The 21,971-nt window shown below is 38.6% G+C and overlaps 5 protein-coding genes across 5 annotated transcripts in view; 1 reads left to right on the top strand and 4 right to left on the bottom strand.

The window, feature by feature from the left end:
- LOC122660767 (UPF0496 protein At4g34320-like) overlaps positions 1-18,365 on the bottom strand; it is a 36,496-nt gene extending 18,131 nt beyond the window's left edge. The window contains exons 1-3 of the mRNA XM_043856003.1: positions 18,355-18,365; positions 10,055-10,057; positions 2,476-2,479 (exon numbers count right to left, since the gene is read on the bottom strand). The gene's annotated coding sequence lies outside the window, so the exon portion shown is untranslated. The remainder of the gene's footprint in view (positions 1-2,475; positions 2,480-10,054; positions 10,058-18,354) is intronic.
- LOC122660770 lies at positions 4,799-5,755 on the bottom strand. The gene is made up of 2 exons (XM_043856005.1): positions 5,557-5,755; positions 4,799-5,048 (listed from the first exon to the last, which is right to left on the bottom strand). The coding sequence occupies exons 1-2, from the start codon at positions 5,699-5,701 to the stop codon at positions 4,834-4,836; spliced, it is 360 nt and encodes a 119-aa protein (XP_043711940.1). The 5' UTR covers positions 5,702-5,755; the 3' UTR covers positions 4,799-4,833.
- Positions 5,755-7,197, bottom strand: LOC122660771 (NAC domain-containing protein 83-like). Its single transcript, XM_043856006.1, has 2 exons — positions 7,001-7,197; positions 5,755-6,180 (listed from the first exon to the last, which is right to left on the bottom strand). Exons 1-2 carry the CDS (start codon positions 7,077-7,079, stop codon positions 5,954-5,956), a joined length of 306 nt encoding a protein of 101 aa, XP_043711941.1. The 5' UTR covers positions 7,080-7,197; the 3' UTR covers positions 5,755-5,953.
- LOC122660766 (UPF0496 protein At4g34320-like) lies at positions 9,267-10,442 on the bottom strand. Its single transcript, XM_043856002.1, has one exon. The coding sequence runs from the start codon at positions 10,440-10,442 to the stop codon at positions 9,315-9,317; it is 1,128 nt and encodes a 375-aa protein (XP_043711937.1). The 3' UTR covers positions 9,267-9,314.
- On the top strand, positions 14,309-19,394 carry LOC122661855 (zinc finger BED domain-containing protein RICESLEEPER 2-like). Its single transcript, XM_043857365.1, has 7 exons — positions 14,309-14,551; positions 14,663-14,669; positions 16,567-18,134; positions 18,218-18,539; positions 18,654-18,788; positions 18,912-18,920; positions 19,321-19,394. Exons 1-7 carry the CDS (start codon positions 14,309-14,311, stop codon positions 19,392-19,394), a joined length of 2,358 nt encoding a protein of 785 aa, XP_043713300.1.
- Positions 19,395-21,971: the final 2,577 nt, after the last annotated feature.

Raw genomic sequence — 21,971 nt, 5'->3', positions numbered from 1 at the left:
ACTTTTTAATGCTGAGGTTTTTCTCAAATCTAAAAATTCTATAAATCTTAATATGATAAAATATTGTTAAAAACCAAAAGTGCGGTAAAATATTCATTTGTTATGATGTCCAAAAAAATATTTTCATTTAGACAGTATTCGCGCACACCAAATTAAGTTTGACCGGTACATAACTCTTTCAATACAAATCAGATTTAAACAATCTTGGACTTATTGGAAAACTATCAAAACAAAGCTTTCTAACAAATTCAAGATTGCTTAAATCTCATTTATAATGAAGACGTTATGTTTCGATCAAACCTTATTTGATACCATGTCCAAGGACAATATACAGTATCAAACTTGGATCAAAACCACAAGTAATATTTTTAGTGTTCTCTATGTGAAACTAATGCATGGATTGAGTTTAAAATGTCAAAAATAGGCAGCACAACAAGAATCAGGGAAAAAAAAAAAAACTTTTGGACCTCAAAACCAAGGTTCGAGTTAGTCTGTAGAAAATCCCAAGTTTCGATCGAGATATGATCGAAATCGAGACGAACTCGTTTTCTGACTGATCGAAACCTATTCGAAACCTGAGTTTTAGAACCTTACCCTGCACACAGACAATTCGATTGCCCATGGCGTCTTTAAAAGAGATCCTAACTCTTTTGTGTTTTTTTTGGGTAGAATGGCGTCTGTAAAAGAGATCCTAACTCTTTTGTTTTTTTTATTTGGATAGAAAAAAGAGATCCTAACTCTTTCTCTTTTTTGACAGAAAAAAGAGATCCTATTCTACCCAAAAAAGAAGAGAAAAAGAAAAAAGAGGTCCTAACTCACAAGCCGGTGTCCGCTACAATCCGGCTAACTGTTTTTCATGCACCTTCCTTTTCCCTAAAAAAATTAAGCATTATTCAGGGTCGACCCAAATTTGCGTGATCTCAATCATGTAGGAAGCTAATGTGTTGTGTATTTTTTATGTGCACCATGGGTTGTTGGTTCGGAAGTCGGATTTCCAAAAATGTTCAAATGTATCCACTATTATTTACCGTTGATGCACTTTGAATTTACCAAAATGCCATATATTCCTGGTTTATAGCTTACATATTTACAATTACACCCCTACCTTATTTAATATTTTATCCTAGGGAAAGATATGGAAAATCATCTCCTCCAGTTTGCTGATCGGCCCAGTTCCCCAGTTCCTCTAATAGGGGGATGGTGGACCCCACCCGGGCAGAGTGTTTGGGCATGGGTAGAGAGGTCATTTCAGCCCCCCTTTGTTAGAGGAACTGGGGAATTGGGCCGTGCAGCCAACTGGAGGTGATAAAGATCCGGAAAGATATCCCCTTCACTAGTCGCTTAACTCTTTTTAATTTTTTTGGGATAAGCTACATATTTTTTTACGAGAAAAGTTCTCTGCAATCTGCATGGGATGCAGGGGCCACGCAAACACACAGCGGAGGGCGGCGGAATGACCACCCTACCCCCATGAATGGTGAAAATTCCACTACCCAAGTGCCAAAATGCACACCCTCATTGGTTGGCACGCACGGCGTGGCCCCTGCATCCCACATAGAGAACGACATTCTATTTTTTTATTTGGTAAGAGGGTATAGCCTACATTAATCACTCATCGTATGAACTCCATATGTTTTTTTTTTATTCATTTTTTGTGTAGACTCGAAAAATGTTGCATGATAGTGACATCTTTTGATAATGGCATAATGATATGTGACTTTTGAATTGTTTTTGAAAATCCTTTTAACTCCTTTTTTAAACAAAACAAGTTTTGGGAATAGGAAGGGGCAATTAAAAGAAGAGGTCATCCATCAAGTTCTAAATATACCTATTAGTTCACCCTCACTTTATAAGACATGTATAGACAGATTTCTAGTAGTCTCACTAAAAATATGGAATGATCAGAGAATGTTTGAAGGCACCGTTTCTAAAACATTTGGAAACTCCTAACCATAACATGTGATATCACTGTAGGAAGATTTGTAGAGAATTAAGCTTGTTCCTAATGTGTTTTTTTCTTTCATAAAGTGTCATATTTGTATTTTGTACAACTGATTGTCTTTATAAGAGAAAAGAGAAAAGAGAAAAGAGAAAGAGAATCCTACATTTATGTAAAATAAAGAGAGAGAGTTCTCTGAGCAAGCGGCACAGGAGAACACACTTATGGGTTGCAACAAAATAATATCAACCATAAGGGGCAGCGAGGTCATTTTGTGTGAGACGGAGAGAGATAGACACAAAGGTGCTAACGTACACTACCCCCAGCGACTTAGAGAACATTTTCCCAAAAATAAAGTATCATTTTTTATTCTTACATCGTATATATATATAGGGAAGTAGTTTTCTGTCCGGAAGTGTGGCCTATGCCAGCACGCCCATGTGTCTATCTCTCTCCTCCTCAAAACAAGGGGGTAGAGGTGTCTTTTCATATGGGGAGGAGAGAGATAGACTCATGGGAGTGCTGTCATAGGCCACACTCCTGGATAGAGAACTTTCTCCCATATATATAAAGAAGATACCCAAAAAAATTTGAAAACATTTTTTCAAAAAATGTTTTTTCTTTTGTTTATCTTCTTTACAACAAACAAGTAGAGTCTCCCAAGGATTTAACATGTTCACCCTCTTAAGGCAAATTTTAGCATAATAACTTGAAGGGAAGGTGATAGCTGGTATAGGGGTATCCAACAGGGGTAGGATTTCTCATTTCACAAGGGTAGGGCAGTCATTTCGTCCTTCCTATGTCTGGACGTAGGCGCCATTGAGCCTGACAGCCTTCTTGTTCCCCAACTTAATGTAGAAAGGGGGAAGAAAGAATTATCATTTATCTTAGAATTTTTTTTATTCTATAAATGTATATAAAATGTTAAATTTAGAAATGTAACATTATGCATCAGAGATTCTAGAAATCATTGGACCAGCCTCGAATCCTCAAATCAAATGAATCCATTGAATTCACAATCTAATTTGTCCAAAGTATTTACTTTACTCTATTGTTTTGGATTTCAAAATGAATTTCGTACAAATCCTCCATCCCACACAGCCATGTCCCTCCCACGTATCAGGTGGGCCACAGAAAGTATCCAGCAAGGGAGGGAGGCTCACCAATAAGTAAAGGGAATGACTATCCAATGGTCAGGAGCAATTATCATTTAGATACTTGGTTTTACTATTTAGTATAACAAAACCAAATCTAAAGGTGTGTCCCATAACTCTGCAAGGGTCAATTATCATTTGAAAGCTACATCCAAAGGATACGATCATAAGAAAAAGTAGTTTTTAAGATCAAACCCTTGCCAGCGATTAATAGACAAATAGGGACTTAAATAGATTTTAAATAATTGTAGGCCTGCTTGAACAAGAAGCAAAGTAAGGTCCTTTCTAAATTCTACATTTGGCCTTATTCCTTTTTTGATAGTTTCATGAAAGATGCACTTCAGAAAATTCAAGAGAAAATCATTGCAACTGTTCAGTAAGATTGTTCAATTCCACCTAGTGGTTAGTAACCAAATCAATATATTAGAAAGGGGTCATTGCTTGCAGCAAATGGTTAGAAAACTTGAGCTGCAGGTGTGAAAGTGCAGCTTCAAGTCTAAGAGTGGCCTTTTTGTTCAAAACTACCAAAAAGTTAGGGCCACCTTCAATACACCCCTCTCAGTACTACTCTGTGGAAGCAGTACATGCACAAGGTTACAGATCTCTATCAAATCATATTAGTCTTATATGATTCATCAGTGTCAATTCTAATGCCATTTTCTATTTAAGCAACATAATTTTCCAGTTTAAACAGTAAAAGTCCATTCGAATGTAAGAATCACCCAAGTTCAATATTTAATTAGCAGCTGAAGACCGTTGTCTGTACTTTTTACTGAGCTTCACCCTGCCCCCAACACTAAAGTCCACAAGGGCATATGCCTTGCCACAGAAATGGTTCAATACTAGAATATTAAGATCATTACTGCTGCAAAATCAATTGATCTTGGAGATGAACCTTCGCACAACAACGAGAGAGATGATTTTTTTGTTATTACCTCGACAACTATCTGCAGAAAACTTCCTTGCAAGTTTACATTCAAGCATCCACATCTTTATCAACCTACCAAGTTGTTCAGACATTATCTGTGATGAGCCTAATAAGCTGAGTATACTCCCAATCATCCACACCTTTATTAGGCTATTTTCAACTTTCGAGCATTCTAATATAAGAAGAATTGCCAAGTAAATAACAACTACAGCAAGTGCATGTGTTTCTCTCCTTGTTCACTTTTACATGACAACTCCAGTTGTTTTCAATGTTTTATATGGTCACACAGAAAAGCGTAAGTACTTGATTAAATTTCCAGAAAACTATATACTTCTTTTATGGTGAGTTATACAAAGGGGTAATGGTCGAAAATAAAAACAGAGAAGCAATACCTCTACAAAGTGTAAATATACTAATCCTGTCCATTTTGTCTGGTTGCAAGGGAAATAAAGAGTAGGGAAGTGAAAATTTTCAAACTCAAAAAAGAAACTTTTGTAATCCTTACCTTACATCATTGTGTCACTAACTTCAAATCATTCCAATTTGGTTATTAAATTTTACCTTACTTTGAATCTAAATCATTTGGATTTTAAAAGTAAAATAAAAATTACATTTGAAAAGTATAATCACTAAATATGGTGAGAAATTTAAGTAAGTTATACAATTATGTTAGGCAATGATAACAAATTTTCTTTTTTCTTTTTAAAACCAATTTCACTTTCCTTTCCTCCTTTTTTTTGCAACCAGACAGAGCCTAAACTACCTATCACACTCTTATAAAACATATAATATATATACACACATACGGAAAGCTAAAATGGCATGAAGCAGCAATATTTCTTCCTAAGCTTTGTCATCCAACCAACAACCTTTCTTTTTCCATCTGAATCTGCTGGAAGACCACCTGATGATGCCACTTCATTTGCTGATTTTGTATAGGGGCCTTGAACTACAACATGTTTTTGCATCTTGTTCTTGAGGGCAAGCCGGGGGCCTTGAACTGCAATATGTTGCTGTACTGCTGATCCTGGAAGGCATAAGGTTGTAGATGAGGCTTTCACCAATTGCAAAGTTAATATAAATTGCAACCAATGAGCCATTCAAGGCCAGTATTCAGCAAGGGTTTGTTGTTTGATTTCCCACCAATAACATAGGTAAGGACTAGACAATGGTCAGGGTCAATTATCATTTAGATACTAGTTATACAAGTATACAATGCAAGTCTAATGGTGGGTCCCGAACTCTGCAAGGGTGCATATTGTGAGGACCAATGGAAATCTCCATCTAAGCTTGCATGTCGTCTGATTATGTGCTTATTCAGCATCAGCTCGTCTAAGCAAAGGGCCCACCATGATGGGTCCTGACACTTGCTTCTGTCGGTATCTATATTTTAACAGACAATAGTTGTGACTGAAGAAAACTAAGATTTCTTAAGTTTGAAGACATAATATGAATTTATCCAACACAATTGAGAAACCGCAACAAGGATATAGATATTAGAAACGACTGGAAAAAGAACTGATTGGTAGACATACCAGATGATGTTGACTTGAGAACCATCTGTTTGGGTCTGTGAGATGTAGAGACACAGAATGTAGAATTTGTCTGGGTTTTCTGTGTATTTTCAGCCTCTATATCCCGCAACAAGGCCAAGGCATCAAAGCATTCATCTGATGACATGGTCAAGCAACTTGATTCAGAACTGGAAGGAGATTCAGGATTAACAAGATCATTTAATCTCCACTAGCATCATCTGCACCAGTATGGTTCTGGTAGTCTTCAAGTTTGGATTTTGGACTCTATTGAGAAAGGCCCTACACAATAAACTGGAATCCTGCAAATTATGCAAGCAATCAGCAGTTGGCTAGTAGGTTGGAGTTGTCTAAGCTGAAAGGCAGATAGGCATTTATAGGTTCTTAAAGTACCTGTCCCTCATTCTTTCCAGAGTGTCCGTCCCTTCAGATGTAACTTGTATTCATACATCATCCACCAATCAGTATTAGTTCCATAAGGAGCTCTGCCTTTGTAAAATTCCAGAGTGGTTCCGCATTCAGTAGTGGTAGCATTTTCTGGTATTCTACGTCCATCCCCTGTAGCTTTCCAATATCCAGTTCCTGTAGCTTTTGGGTCCTCCGAATTGAAGAAGTACCAAATGTCATCTGGAACATGTTTCTCAGGAGCTGAGTTACCATATAAATAAGCAAGCGCAGGAATGTTATTGGTAGTATTAAATAGAAAATATAAGTTGGATAACTGTGTTTAACTGCACAATGTTTGTCGAAAACCAGGACCCTGGAACCGTCTGAACTAAATCTAAAAGGTCTGGTGATCAAATGACAAGACATCGTGACTCATTATCTCAACACAGAAGAAAGAAGAGAATCAGCTCTCCAAATGTCTCAAATCAAGGGGCCAATGAGCAAAGATTGCCTATGTGTGTGTGTGGGGGGGGGGGGGGGAGGGGGAGGAGAGGCTGGCTTTATCATTTCCATAGCTGCGGAGCATAGGATAGGTGATAAAGTCCATTTCAGATATCTTGCATCATTGTAAAACTGGAATAAATGCCCAAGGTATTACATCTAAATATCGTTTTTTGCCCTAATTATTAAGAGGCAAGATATAAAGCCAACCCAAAACCATACCTAAGGAAAGAATAGGAATGAAGAAGAATTAAGATCAGGTGAAGACAAGGTGTGACATATAGAAAGTTAGAATACTGAAAAATAACTGTCCCTTTGGCTGAATTTGCACCAAAGGAAGGTTCCTAATGACAATTGTTGATCTATAAATAACTCGCTTACCCAAACAGTAAAACAGAGCCTTGAACACTATAATATATAGCCGACCTGATATATGAAGAACAAAGCAAATTTCTGACAGCCAAATGAATAAATAATGCTAAAGGATTTAATGCAAAAACCATCATAGATGACACCCTTTTCTGATAAAGTCCAACCAGGGATGCACATCAATACTTACCAGGCAAATTCCAGGGCAAAACATTGTGAGGGTTTGCATCTGTAATCACATTGGCTGGAAGAGGATCCCAACAGACCATTCTTTCCAAATGTTCCACAAGCTCTTCATCAGTGCAATGGAATTCAATATTAGCAAGTGAAGAGCAGGTGCTGAAAGATGCATGTTCACCCAGTTCGAAAAGATAAATCGAGGCGCAGAACCTGTGTTTGGGCAGTTCAAAGGAAGAGGGCAGTCATGCAAAAAGTTGCAGGTTGTCATAACATTGACCAATAACTAAAAATGGATAGCACAAAAAAGTGAAAAAGAAAAGGAAAAAATGAGATAAATACAAGAGAGGAAAAACTTAACCTAAACTAATGCACCAAACATGATCAGATGATCAATATCGAAACTAAATAGCCCCAACCTAGTGAAAATTCTATGTATGCACATATAGCTGAGTAGTCAAACGAAGAACTTCGAGTGTAACAACCGTTTACATGACCTCAAAAGATTATTTTCCCTGACAAAAAAAACAACAAAAATGGATTCAAATATTAATAAAATTTTCACCAAACAAAATATTTCCACAATCTACAGGGTCACACTACTGATTCTATTACTGGAAATTCTCAAACTACCAGTTAAATAAACCATAAATGGACTGTGAAGAAACCCGATTACTCAATATTTAGGACATTCTCCACCAAGCTATTTGCTAACATCTTGGGGTTGGATACACAAAACCTGTTATCTATTCCAATTTTTCTAGGGCTATATTTTCTATTAAAACATGAGCACTGAAGCCTTAACTCACTACTTCAACCTAAGTGAATCCCAGCCCTTCTAAAACCTTCAACTTGAATCAACACACAAGACTGAAATCATCTCAATCAACTTTCCTTCATCCTGTCACATATTGACACATCCCTAGGGTCCTATGAATCCATTCATTTCTGGTTCGGTCCTTTCCACTGACAGTCAGATATTCCAATAAAGGAGGACTTCACCCCTCAGATCTGAAGGGAAAATCTATTACTGAGTTTTATTTTCATGGATAACTTTTACAGGTTGACTAGATATATTCAGCTGAAACTAAACTATATCATCCAACATTTTCTCATTTCTATAACTAGATAGCCTTAATCAATCAAAACATATCCAGGATAAGATGTAAGGAGGATGCCCCCTGACTCCATCACAAGGACTAAGTAAGCAAATGATCTTATGGAGAGAGAGATAGAGAGACCAGTAGTGCCTGACCACTACAAGAGCATATCTAAAACAATAATTATGAAGAGAAAATTCAGCAAGAGAAGAACATGACTGTTTGTAGAGAAAACAAATGGCATTTTTTTTCAGAAAAATAAAACCCTAATCTGCTTAAACTATATAGGATAGGTCTTGTTTATGGACTCAATTTTGGAGGCTAATCGGGCATGGACAATGGAAATAGGGCCAAAACTAGCCTGTGACATTGAATTAAGATTATGGGTTTGTGGCCCTGACATTCAGATGCTAATCAAGTTGATATCCATCTTGAAATTAAACATGTATCCAACTAATGGGGAACCAATCCAGATCTTACCACCAGGAAGTCAAAATTCATATCACAGAGCTAGTTCATGATGGCTTTATGATCATATTGTGTAAGATTTTTCACCCTATTCAGAAAATTCTGATCTCAGACCTTTATCTTAGAATATATGTGCTGTGAACTTATGACTGATTGATTGGTTAAGTTGGATTATGATTATTTTAATTGTATGCATAGCAAAGTAAGAAAGAAAAAGATGCTAGCTATTTCCAGCAGTGAAGTCCACCATTTTGCAACTGTACACTGTTTAGAATCCTTGGTTATGGTTCTTGATGAATAGATTGTTTGGTTATGTTGGTTTATATCGTCTGTACACATTAAAAGTTGCATCATCATGAAAGTAACACTGGTGTGAAGAATGGTTGTCTGCTGTAATCTATGTGCCATGAAGATAGTAATCATAAAGGTTGCATTCTTCAAAACAGAGATTGTATTTTAAGAGAGAGCAGAAATCAAATATTTGTTCCTTGTAGAGAGAACCATCACATTCTGAAGTATCGCATCAACAAATTTATTACTTGTGAATTACATTCTGTTACCATAAATAAGATCGACACTAGTTAATTGAAAACCTAGAATTTTGTATGCAAAGCCCCCTCCAACCTAAACGGAAAAAGAAAAAGGCCCCATTATTTCAAACAAATCCAAACTAAGAAGTGAAAGTATCTTTTCTGAAAATTACAGTGTTACAGAACAAACACCAGTCAGCACTCCAGCAGTGCATACCAAGAGGTTTCTTCAATTGTTGGGATGTTTGCTTACCCTCTGCAGAAGAGCTTTCCTCGCCCTTCGAATATCCTGGCTGCATCTGTCAGCTGGTTCAGTCAAATCTTCAATTTTTTTCAATAAAACCTCCAACTTCTTCTCTATCACCTCCACTATAATCTTCACTTCCTCCCCTTCCCCAAGGGTGAAATCAGCATTCTGCATTAGAGTCTGGATCTCTATTGACAAACAGTTAACCGGAACCCAAATACCCTCCAAGTCCTTGGTTGCAACATAAATGCCAGCGTGCATTGAGCTAATCAATTCCTTCTGTCCTTTCAGCGCATTCTCATAGCCCTTCCAAAGTGAATTAAACCACGTACCGACTGATCCTACAGGGATTGAAGTAGCAGCTGCCACTGCAGCAACAACATGAGGCGCTGCCACGGCAAATGCCACCACCGAGCAAATAAGTGTGGAAGCAACAGTTGCAGCAAATATAATGCTTGAAACCTTCCTCCATGTCTTCATAAATTCGAGCTTCTTATCAAATATGTTCTTTCGAGTTTGCAGCTTCTCTAACATCAACACCTGATGGGTGTAAACCGTTAGGAAGTCCTTGGAGAAGTCCTCCGTGAATGGGTTCCCAGCAGCCTTGAAATTCTTCAGTGCCTCCTCCAGTACTGTCGCCAGATACTTTTTGCCATCTACCAACATGATTTCCTCCTTTTCAAATTGTTGCAATGCAAAATGAAGGACCTTCTGGCTGTCACGGACTTTCCTTAGGCATTCATTCAAGGCCGTAAAGGAGTTTAAGGTTTTGAGACTGTTGTCGAAGTAATCCTTCACAAGTTGGAAGAGTTTCTTATTTTTCCATTTAACTTTCTCTAAGATGCATTGGACGACTTCCGGGTTCATCACAACCGGGCTTCCAGTAACTTCTTCGAGTGAGTCGAAGGAGAGCGCTCGAAGCTCGACCCCAGAGGCGATTGTGTTTATGACAGGGTTCCTGCCAACTTGCAGGGTAGAATCAGAAGACTGCAAAGTTGGGTGGTCGAGCCTGAATGCTTCTGCTTCATTTGAGCTCATCTCGGTTGTGTTGTGCAAGTCGGAATCGAGCTGAAGTGCAGGCACTCCTGTCCTGCTGAATTGTCCTCCCATTGATGCACTATTAAGATCCTGATTAGAACCCAAGAGATTACCTCACCTCAAGTTCTTTGTGAGTTACGGTTTGACGCTTAGTCGTATTTATACGGAAAATTATCGGCCCCAGTACTCTGTTTTTTTTGTTGGTAAAAAGACGTTTATTCATTTGAAAGATTCGCCAACATTACAAAGATCGAATCCACCCATAGACGGCAGAGCCATGAGGTGGACAGTAGCCATAGTCACACGGCCATGAAGACTTTCTGAAATTCTTTGGTTTTTTGGTAAAGGACTTTCTGAAATTCTTTCCGGGAGACTTTGTGGGTCGTTGCGTTGCGTATGCTGGCTAGGTAAGGTCGGCAGCGAGGTCGTTTGCAAAGCACCAACCCAGAAACTCTCGGGTTTCTTGACTTTTAATCACTTATTATGGGCTACGGAATTCTTAATCGAGGCACCTGAACCACAATACAGATCTAACGGCCCAGCTGCCCGTAGGCGTAGCGGCCTGTGCGATGTGACAGGGTCACGTGCACAATGACTGCCTTCCCCACTGCTCAGCGTCTTGCCAGAGCGGAGGTAAGGCAGTCATTGTGTGCGCATCCTTGTCACATCGCATAGGCTGCTACGAGCAACTAGGCCGTAGAAGATCTAGATCCCCTAAACCACCTCTAATCAAATCCAATATTGGGATAATTTACATCATTTTCGAATGTCAATTGTCCAAATATCCCCTCTGTCTCTTAAAGAATCACAACTAGGGGGCACTTTACTAGGAACATTTTCCAAATATAGTGCTAGTCTTTTAAATATCGGTCAGATTTGAAGTTCTTGTTTTAGGTCCAATTGAGAATTTGATTGTTGTGAGGACAATGACATGGCGGGAGATCGTCACACGTCCTCCATCCCATTTCTCTTTGAGGAGAAGAGAGAGGTGAATTGAATGTTTAGGAGTTGGCACCTAGAGGAGGGTCTAAGACTCAAAGTGTAAATGTAATGACTCTCATGTTATGTCCGTTGGAGTCTAATCGATCCATTGATCTGGGTACGGATCAAGTTACGATCCAGGGAAGGTATTAGGCTTTCCAGTCCGCCCGGACTTACCGGTCTTTCTATTACTATGCATAGGTAATGGTACAATATGCTTTTTGGAAGAACGTAAGATACAAAAATCATAAAGAATTAATGTGCAAAGATGAGCAAGAGTGACATACTCGGAGGTTCGGTTGCAAGGCGATGGTTAGTATACAGGAATGTAAAAAATAGTGATGAAAGACTCAAATCCTAGATAAACCTAAGCATGATTGACATTTGACACTAAGCTAGGCATGGTAAGAGATGGATGTATTGAAACAAAGATAGTGGCTAGATGCATGGAAATAAAGATAAAACACGAAGGCATACGAGCATGGCGTGTGAAAAATGACGATATGAATACTAGCATGTGAGAGTCTTATACTACGGGGCTTGGGGATCATGGAAAAGTGTGTGTATGCTAAGAGATAAGATACAACACAAGAGAAGATAAAGATAAAAAAAGAAAAAATGGGTGTGATCACCATTTAGAAAGATGGGATCACACTCCTTTAAGAGTCCTTAATTTAGGAGATGCAAGACGGAAGTTAAGCGAAAACAACGAATATTAAGTAAAATTAAGAAACAAAGGAGGACCTACCTAGTTAAATGAAAACAATTGTGTAGAGGTTTTCCTTTTGTAACTCAAGACACTTGTACCTAATGCAAGTATCGCCGCTTGTGGGGGCTTCTCTTGTCTCTTTGTAAGCAACACTTCGTTGTCAAGCTGAGATCACCGGGTGGATGTCTTGAGGCTTTGAATCTTGAAGTTTTGAATGGATTTTGGGACTCAAGGAGACAAGGAGGCAGTAGGCTAAGGCCAATTGAAGGGCCAAAGACTAAGGACTCAAGACTCTTGAATAAGGGAGTTGGAATTAAAGAATTGTGTGAGGTAAAGACTAGGGTAAGTCCATGTAACCCTCCTCAACTTGGGAGAAGGTATATATATATATATAGATGTAGAGGAGTGTGTGCACTCCCAAATTCATATAGGGACCTTGAGCTTGATCCGGATTGTCTACATGAGGGGTCTTTGCATCAACAGTGGGTGTAAAGTCAAGGTAAGGACCAATGGGAGGTAGGCAAGTGTTAAGTTGCCTTAGGGAACGTTTCTTGGGGCCTAAGGGAGCCAAAATTGAGATCCTAATTGCCAAAAATAGGCTTGATCGCAAAAGGAAGCGAGATCGGAGTCAAACATGGCAAGTTTTGGTTTCTCGAATTTGCACAGTATCGACATTGAAAATGCCTGATTCGACCTCGAAGTAGGATGAGGTCAACCTCGAGTGGCTGTCGATAAACAACACTCGACATCGAGGGAAATGGATCAGCTGTCGATTGTCATTGTCTGAATGTCAAAATGAAATAAACAATAGAAATACTCTACTTCACAGTGAAAGGGGATATGTCGATGGTCATGGTAGGTGGGCTCGGTGTCGACTCGGGGCCTTTGAGTGTCGACAAGGATGAATTGGGTTGTTTGGGCCAGGGTCTATGCTAGGCCAGGTTGGTTCCAAGGGGCCTGGGTCAGGGCTAGCCTTTCCAGGGGAACTTGGAGGGCTTGGAGACTCTGGTTGGGGCTCCGGCAAGGGAAAATAGACGATCGATAAGCGGATTTGGGTAGTGCACACTGACGCTACATCCACAGATACACCGGTTCTAGGCTTTGGAGGGTACTCATCATCGTTACGGGAAACCTCCTGGGGGAAAGGACAAAATGAGGTGTCTACAGAATACCCCTCTTTGACTGAGACTATGCAACAGCTGTAGGTCAAAGAAGTGATTTTTCAGAACACTTCGCTTCGTCGGATTGAGAGAAAACTCGCTAGTGCCTTGCTCAGGGACACCAGAGTGTGGGGGATAGAGGCGTACCTGTGCAGGTGGCTCCATCGGTTGAACTTGTAGTAATGCTCGGGCAGCCAATAGTACGGGCTGCACTGGCTGGGGTGATGAGATTGCTGATAGTATGGGCGCTTCCGTCGGGGTTGTAAGCAGTATCTGCCATGGTATGAGCGTATTGGAAAATATTGTCGTTGACAGGGCGAGGTGAAATTGTAGAGGATCGCCGATAGTATGGGCGCTCCAAGGAGTAATGTGATTGTAGAGGATCGCCAATTTTACGGGCATTCCTAGGGATAAATCTGCCATTGACAGGGCGTGATGCAGGGGTAGTTTTGTAATTGCCATAGGTGGTTGTATAGCTCTAGCCATGGTGAGGGCATACTGGGAATTTTGTCGATGCAAGGGCGTGCGGGATATGCTGGCTGAGATCCCAAATTGGTAATCGCCAATTGAACTGGCGTGATTGTGGATTGGAGATCTTGCTTGATCACTGGCGTGGGCCACGTGTAAGGTGAGCGTTGGCGTGCTAGGGGTGCCAAGTCACCATGGGGGTGGACCTACTTGTTCAAACTTGAAATTTGGTGGCAAAGTGCATAGTTCGACATTGAAAATGGCTTATTCGACAGTGAGAGCCCGCGTCGACATCGAAGTGCTTGGCTCAACAGTGTGTTGACATTGAGGATGACCTGGTTCGATGTCGATTCTGCAAGAGGTTTGCTATTATGAATACAAAAAATCTCTTTTCGTTTTCATTTCTTTCTTTGTTCTTTGCGGATTGTAGGGCTTCCAGAGGGGATTTTGCACCATTTGGGGCCGTGAGTAATCGTTTGTGAACCAAATCTTGCATATTTGGACTTGAATCGATCGTCTCTTCTCCTTCTCTGTTTCTATCCGAGTGGAATTTCAAGAGGCCCCAAGGTTTCCTTAGATTTCTCTATTTTTCTTTCATTTCTTCTTTGTTCTTCTTTGCCATGTCTGGCCAAGAGAGGGAGAAGAGGCCAATGTTGCCTGATGATACTCCTCCTCCTAAGAGGCGAAGGAGTTTGAGTATTGTGATACGGGAAAGAGATGATCTCGCTCGCCATCCCGAGATCGATCCTAATGAGGATGTGCTCAGCGATTGCGAGGAGTCCTCGAGGGCTCCGTGGTACAAGGGCCGTATCCTCAGAGATACGCCCATGCATATTTGTAGTAATGCGTGGAAGCCGCCCAAGGTAAGCCTTCAAATTCTTTGTGTTTGGTTCTTTGGTGGTTGCTTGTAATGTTTGGCCTTGCATATGAATTCTTGTATTGTTGTGCTTGCTCATGCATTGATCTGGTTTAAGCTTCAACGTATTCATTCAAAAACCCTTCTGGCCAGTTGGGATCCTTTGTAGGTTTGTTTCATGGACTTTCATGATAAATGACGATCCATATCATCTTGATGTCAAACTAGCATGGTTCTTGATTGGATTCAATTGGGGATTAGAGTAGGGGTGTCAATGCCAGGCCCGCACCGACAGACCCGACCCCACCCGACCGTTTAAAGACCGAACCGGCCCGACCCGATTAATAAACGTGTTGGGCTTCAGCCCGACCCGTTTATAAACGGTCGTTCCCGGTGCTGGAAGTAACACCATCGGGTGCCCGACCGACCCGCCCGTTTAAAGGCCCGACCGAGCCCGACCCCCTTTGGCCCTTTTAAACCCGACCCCCTAAGCCCGATTATTATTACCTATTCTACCCCCAACCCTAGAGAAAATTCCCAAACGTAAACACGTTCCAACTTCCAACTCCCTAACAAGTAACAACCCAGGTAACCTAACCCTCCTAAATGACTAACCATTAACCCTAATTATTTACCAAAAAAAAAAACCATTAACCCTAACTAACCTTCCAAATTCCACCTCTTTTTTTTTTTTTTTCTATTCAATCTCACAAAATCAAAATTTCAGTCTTTGAGTCTCACACAGTCACACGGCAAAATTGCACTTCTTTTTTCCTTTTTTCTATTCAGTCTTGCAAAGTCAAAATTTCAGTCTTGGAATCTCAGAGAGTCACACGGCAAAGGGAGAAAAGAAGAAGAAGAAAGACGGGACAGAAGAAGAAGAAAGAACGGGACAGGTAATAAACTAATCATGACTCTATTATTTTTTATAAAAAATCTATTATTCTATTAGATCGTTTTGTCATCTAGTATTCTAGTTTTTTCACTTTTTAGTTTTTATCTTCATCTCTCTGACTCTCTCCCACATGGTTCTAGATGCTACACTGCCTGTATCTGTGATCCATCATATGTGGAATCCTCCCTCTCATAATGTGATTAACTCGATATTGATGGCAGCTCCATCTGCAATCCAGGGTTAGTTGGAGTAGGGGGCATATGGAGACCTTGAGGGGTCAGTACTTATAGGTTTTCCTGGTTCTATTGGCTAATTGTAATTCAGTCACAGTAGAATTGAAAGCAGTCGTACAGGGTACTGAGACTGCCCTTCTACTTGGATGGGTACATTTAATCTTAGAAGGAAATTTTAAAATGATGATTGGATGGCTTCAAGTAGAGATAGGAGGTCCTGGAGATAAACATACTTCATTCGGAAAGCTGTATAGCATTATGCACCAACCAAGATTTATCTTTTGTATGAAGGATGCATTCAACCAATTCATTAGTTGATGAGTTGGTTAAGTAAGAGGTTAAAGGGAATTTCTATAGTTGGGATCTTACCCCATTCTGTAGTTCCTATTGAGCATTTATTGTTTCATACTAACCTAGTAGTCCTACTTATCCGAAATAAAAAACTCTTCCACAAAAGATTCCTAATTGACTAGAATATTCACCATTTCAGGAATTTGTTCTTGGTTTTTGATTTTTTTTTTTAAATTTGTTATTAGTAATATTTATTATTATTGTTTGAACTTTGGAGTCAATCATGAAGCCTCTTTCAACCTTACATGCATTTGGTTATTAGATGCTTGAAAAATATTTCTTTAGGTTTATTTAAGTTTAATAAAGTATATATTTTAGAGACTATATTTTGAAGAATTTTAGCTTTATTTTGATGAAGATTATTCTTGTTTATTATTTGCAGCTTATTGTTAGTCACTTAGTCATTTAGCATAAATTAGAAATGCCAAATCAAAGAATCCCAGAAGTTCAAATGACTCCAAATGAAGGAAACGTTTCTAGTCCGTCCTCTAGTAAGGCAAGTGTCCGTACCGGGCCTACTGATCATTTGTTTTGGTGCTACAGGTGGTACTAGAGCTGCTACTTCAACTGGTATTACAATGAGAAAGAGGAAAAGAACTTCTATAGTTTGGAAAGAGTTTATTCAAATTCCTAAAGAAAAGAATCCTGATGGGAGACAGAGGGCAAAATGTAAGGCTTGTGGGAATATATATTTGGCTGACTCAGATATCAATGGCACTGGCAGTTGGAGGAGACACCTTAAGAATTGCACCAAACGTAAAAACAAAGATATTGCCCAAATGATATTAAATGGAGGTGATGGGAATCTGACATGTAAAAGCAAGAAGATTGATGCAGAAATGGTGCGAGATATGATTACCATGCTTATTGTTAGAAGAGAACTACCCTTGGTGTTTGTTGAATATCAAGAGTTTAGGGATTTGATTACCTATCTTTACCCACAATTCAGCCCGATTAGTAGGAATACCCAATTGGCTGATATCTTGAGGTGGCACAATAGGGAGAGTAAGAGGATTAAGGAATTTTTGAATTCCTTCAATGGTAGGATGTCATTGACTACTGATTTGTGGTCCTCCATCACGACTGACTCTTATATTTCTCTCACTTGTCATTACATTGACACAGAATGGATATTGCATAAGAAATTACTAAAATTTTGCATCATGCCACCACCACACACAGGAGTTAACATAAGTCAAATTGCATCAGAGATGTTATTATATTGGGGGATTGAGAAGAAACTGTTTTCTATTACTCTAGATAATGCTTCTGCAAATCTCTCTTTTATTGATCACTTGAAAAGAAATTTGGTATTGAAGAAGGCTTTAATGTGTGATGGTGATTTTTTTCATAACCGATGTTGTGCCCATATATTAAACCTAATTGTACAAGATGGTTTGAAGGTAATTGATAATTGTGTACAATTGGTTCGATCCAGCATAGCATATGTGAAGGCATCTCAGGCAAGGAAAGTGAAATTCCTAGAATGCTGCAAGCAGGTGGGTTTACCAAATAAGAAAGGATTGCATGGAGATGTTACCACGAGGTGGAACTCCACTTATCACATGCTTGATTCTGCTATATTCTATAAGAGTGCATTTCATGAACTTCAGTTGGTGGATAAAAATTATAGAGAGTGTCCAAGTACTGAGGAATGGTCCAAGGTGGAGCAATTAATGCATTTTTTGAAGCCTTTCAATGACATCACAGAGGTGTTATCTGGGTCCAAGTACCCAACAGCAAATTTGTATTTTCATAACGTATGGAATATACATAAGTCTTTGTTGGAAGTGACAGTACATGGAGATGACCATATGAAGAAGATGGCACAAGAAATGAAAAAGAAGTTTGACAAGTATTGGGACTCATATAGCATTATTTTAGCTATTGCAGTTGTATTTGACCCTCGATACAAGTTATCCTTTGTTTCATGGGCTTTTGATAAGATATATAATCTTGACTCTAGATCAAAGGAGAAATTTAGACTTGTAAAAACAAGTTTAGAACGACTCTTTGAAGAGTACCGAAGCATGGATGTGACCATGGAAGAGGGGGCATTACACTCAGATGATATTGAGACTGATACGGTTGGAAATGCATCAGACTGGCAGGTATAAATCATTTTGTTTTTTATTTCTATTGTATATTCATTTCAATATGTTGCATTTTTTATATTGGTTTTTTTATTTTATAGGAGCTAAACGCATATGAGAGTAGCAATAATACAACAAGATCAGATAAATCTGAATTGTATTTGTATTTGGAAGAGCCAAGGATCAAAGATACGACGAAGCAATATGATGTATTGGCCTATTGGAAGTCGCAAGGAACTAAATATCGTGATCTTTCTCGGATGGCACGGGATGTGTTAGCTATTCCGGTATCAACAGTTGTTTCTGAATCTGCTTTTAGTGTTGGAGGTAGAGTTATTGACAAATATAGAAGTAAGCTACTACCAACTAATGCTGAAGCACTGATTTGCCTCCAAGATTGGATGTTTGGAGTAGACTTTAGAGGTAGTTTTTAAAAATTTGTGTACATTTTATTAAATTGATATTATGTTCTCTCTTTTTTTGGTCATATTCTTATTATCTTATATGTACTATTGTTTTTTTTTTCTTTCTTTAAAGCTGAACTGGGTGATGATGCCAATGATTTGGCTGATGCTTTAAAAGATGTGTTGTCCGTGAATGAGAGTGGTGTAACTAATGAGGCTCCAGTAGGACCAATACCTACACAAGGATCTTCAATTGCTTCTACTACAGGTTGTAAATAACGTTTAGTCTATTAGATGACTTTCTACAGGTATTGTCATTTTTCTTCTTATATTTTTTATTTGCCTTGTCTTTTATTACAATCACGTTTTGACTTGTACTATCTTTCCACAGGGACCACAGGTATTGTCATTCGATCTTCAAATGTCATTTAATCTTCTAGTTCTTCTAGCTCAATCTTCAAGTAAGTTTTCATCTCTTTAAACATTGCACACAATTGGTTCAAACTTGAGACTTAAGTTTCTCTATTTTTCTAGTTTTGCTAAGATGACATGAATAGATAGATAAGATCTAGCGTTGTTGCTCTATTTTCTGCTATATATATTGTTCTTCTATTTATTCTAAATATCTTTTGTTTCATGTAGGTCTCTTCTACTTATTTTGCTTAATCGAACAAAGGCAACAATCGTTGGACTCCGAAAGGCCAACCATTTTGTTTGGGTTACCGAGATCCGAGAATGCTTGTGAAATGTGATGTTACAAGCTAATGTTTCATTTTGATTCTTATGTTTGTGCTTTGTAGACATGGGACATGGGATTGATATTACTTTATATTTTGTTACTTTTGACGTTATAGTTTGTGGACATGGGACATAGGAAATGGGACATGAGACTTTCCTACATTACTTTTATATTTTGTTACCTTTTTTTTTTTTAAATAGGACATGGGACATGGGACGTTATAGTTTGTGGACATGGGAAATGGGACTGATATTACTTTTCACACCGTTTAGTGCCCGTTTAGAGTTAAATAGGCCATTAGCCAGACCGAGGCCCGTTTAAGACCCGTTTACCTTGAATAAGGCTGTCCCAATTAAAGACCGAACACCGACCGACCGAAATTAAACAGTACCATGTCCGCCCAATGCAAGCCCGAACACCTAAACGGTCGGACACGGTGCAACCTATAAAATTGGTGAGGCCCGTCTAGGCCCGACCGAGACCGACCGAACCCGACCGGTTGACACCCCTAGATTAGAGATAGGTTCTTTTTCCCTTTTGGACATATGTGTATAGGATAATCCGTCTCGATGCTGAATCAATGAATTCTGTCACTTGGTTTATTTGTTATGCCCATGCATACTTCCATTGCTTGAGAGAATCAATCTGGCCTAGCTTCGGTTCGTATATGGCCGGGCTAAGTGATTTTTGAACCATTGCTCGTTGTGATGCCTGTATTTGATGCTGGCTTTTCCAATTGTGTGTATCCTCATTGAGATATACTGCGGTAGTGATCTTGGTATTTGCAAAATTTCCTCTTCTGTCAGGATTTAATTTTTTGACTCCCTGGGGATAATTTGAATAGTTTAATCATGGGTTTGGGTTTGATGGACTTTTAAAACCATGGGTTGTTGCATGAGTCGGAATGTGCGTGTGTTTGAGTTCTGCTTAGGCAGGGTTTTAATGATAAATATATACCCTTCATGCAATCTATGTAAATAAAAAATAAATAATTTTAATAATAAATATATACCCAACATGCAGTGCATGTAATTACCAAAAAAAAACAAAAAAAAGCAAATGAAAAGGATCTATTCTCATCATTGCAATATAAACCAAAGATTAGGGGTTTAATAACAACCCCTTTTTTTTTAATGGTAAGTCCTTCATAAGGATCCAAATAATCTAAAGATTGTGTAGAAAAAATTTGTTACGAGACTTGTTCAATAAATGGACACGTGGTGATGTTACGGATCTTGTTTTTCAGTATATCTAGTATACTTCTTACATTTCGGAATTTAATTTGTTGGAAGCTAGGAGGACATTGAGGTTGAATAGATATTTGACAAGAGTATGTATATTACTTGAAAAACACATAAGTATGTATTAATACGATATTTAATATGATACTTAATACGGTAATTAATATGGTTGTTCTTAAGAGTTGCGTACAAAATTAAGCTACCTCATAGAATATGGTAAGAGTCGGGTTATTGAATTATATGGTCGGATACGTCTATTAATATGCGAACTTACTATGGTAAGGACGGTAGGATTGTTTGCTGAGTGAATGTCATGGGCACAGGTGACACAGAGTTGGGCTAGAGGTCAGTTGACCTACTCAAAGTGATCTTCTAAGGTATGATCAAATTGAATCATATTTTGTTTACAACATCTAGTATTCTTCTAAGGTATGATCAAATTGAATCATATCTAGTATTCTTCTTACACTTATGAATTTAATTTGTTGGAAGCTAGGACATTGAGGTTTGGTAGATCTTTGACAAGAGTATATATATTAATTAAAAAACACATAAATATGTATTGATACGATAATTAATACGACACTTAATATGATACTTAATACGACTGTTCTTAAGAGTCGCGTATAAAATTAAGCTACCTTATAGAATACGGTAAGAGTTGTGTTATTGAATTATATGGTCCGATAAGACAATTAATACGCAAATTTACTATGGTAAAGACGGTAGGATGGTTTGTTGAGTGAATGTCACGGTCACAGGTGACACAAAGCTGGGCTAGAAGTCAGTTGACCCACTCAAAGTGATATGATCAAATTGAATCATATTTTGTTTACACCATCTAATGAATTTTAGTAGCAATTTCATCAACAAATTATTGAATCTACAAAGATAGGCGACAAAATTTTCATTTCCAACATAACTAGGGGGGGGGGGGGAATTTACATCAATTGAAAGGGCTCATCAACCAAATCAGTATCAGAAAAATCATCCATTCAGGTTAGCTCTAGGCAATTGAGATTTAGTTTTTCCTGTAACCATATAAAACTGGAAATCCTAGTTAATGGGTTGGACTACATCAGGAATGCGAGCGTTCTTGAGACTTGAGCACACGATCACACCTGCAGAGGTCCGCGTGGGATGTAAATATATTCATAAGTATGGAAGAAAAAAAATGTTTGTTTTTTTTTTTTTTAATGAATTTCTAGCGTGTATTGGTTTCTTATTTGTTTATATTGGTTTCAATGCAGTAGAGAGAGAGAGAGAGAGAGAGAGAGAGAGAGAGAGAGAGAGAGAGATTACTTGTACACCCCATGCACAATGGTTCAATTGCTTGATACACCCAATTTTACACAACATGCACTATGGTTCAATTGCTTGATACACCTAATTTTTCAAACAATTACTTAAATCCCCATAAAACCTGACGGTGTTAGTCTATTGTTAGTGGTTGAATGAAAAAATCCATTTT

The sequence above is a fragment of the Telopea speciosissima genome, chromosome 5 (genome assembly GCF_018873765.1).
Source record: "Telopea speciosissima isolate NSW1024214 ecotype Mountain lineage chromosome 5, Tspe_v1, whole genome shotgun sequence".
NCBI classification, from domain to species: Eukaryota; Viridiplantae; Streptophyta; class Magnoliopsida; order Proteales; family Proteaceae; genus Telopea; species Telopea speciosissima.
The sequence above is the reverse complement of the archived record's forward strand: the minus strand, read 5'-3'. Positions and strand labels throughout refer to the sequence as shown.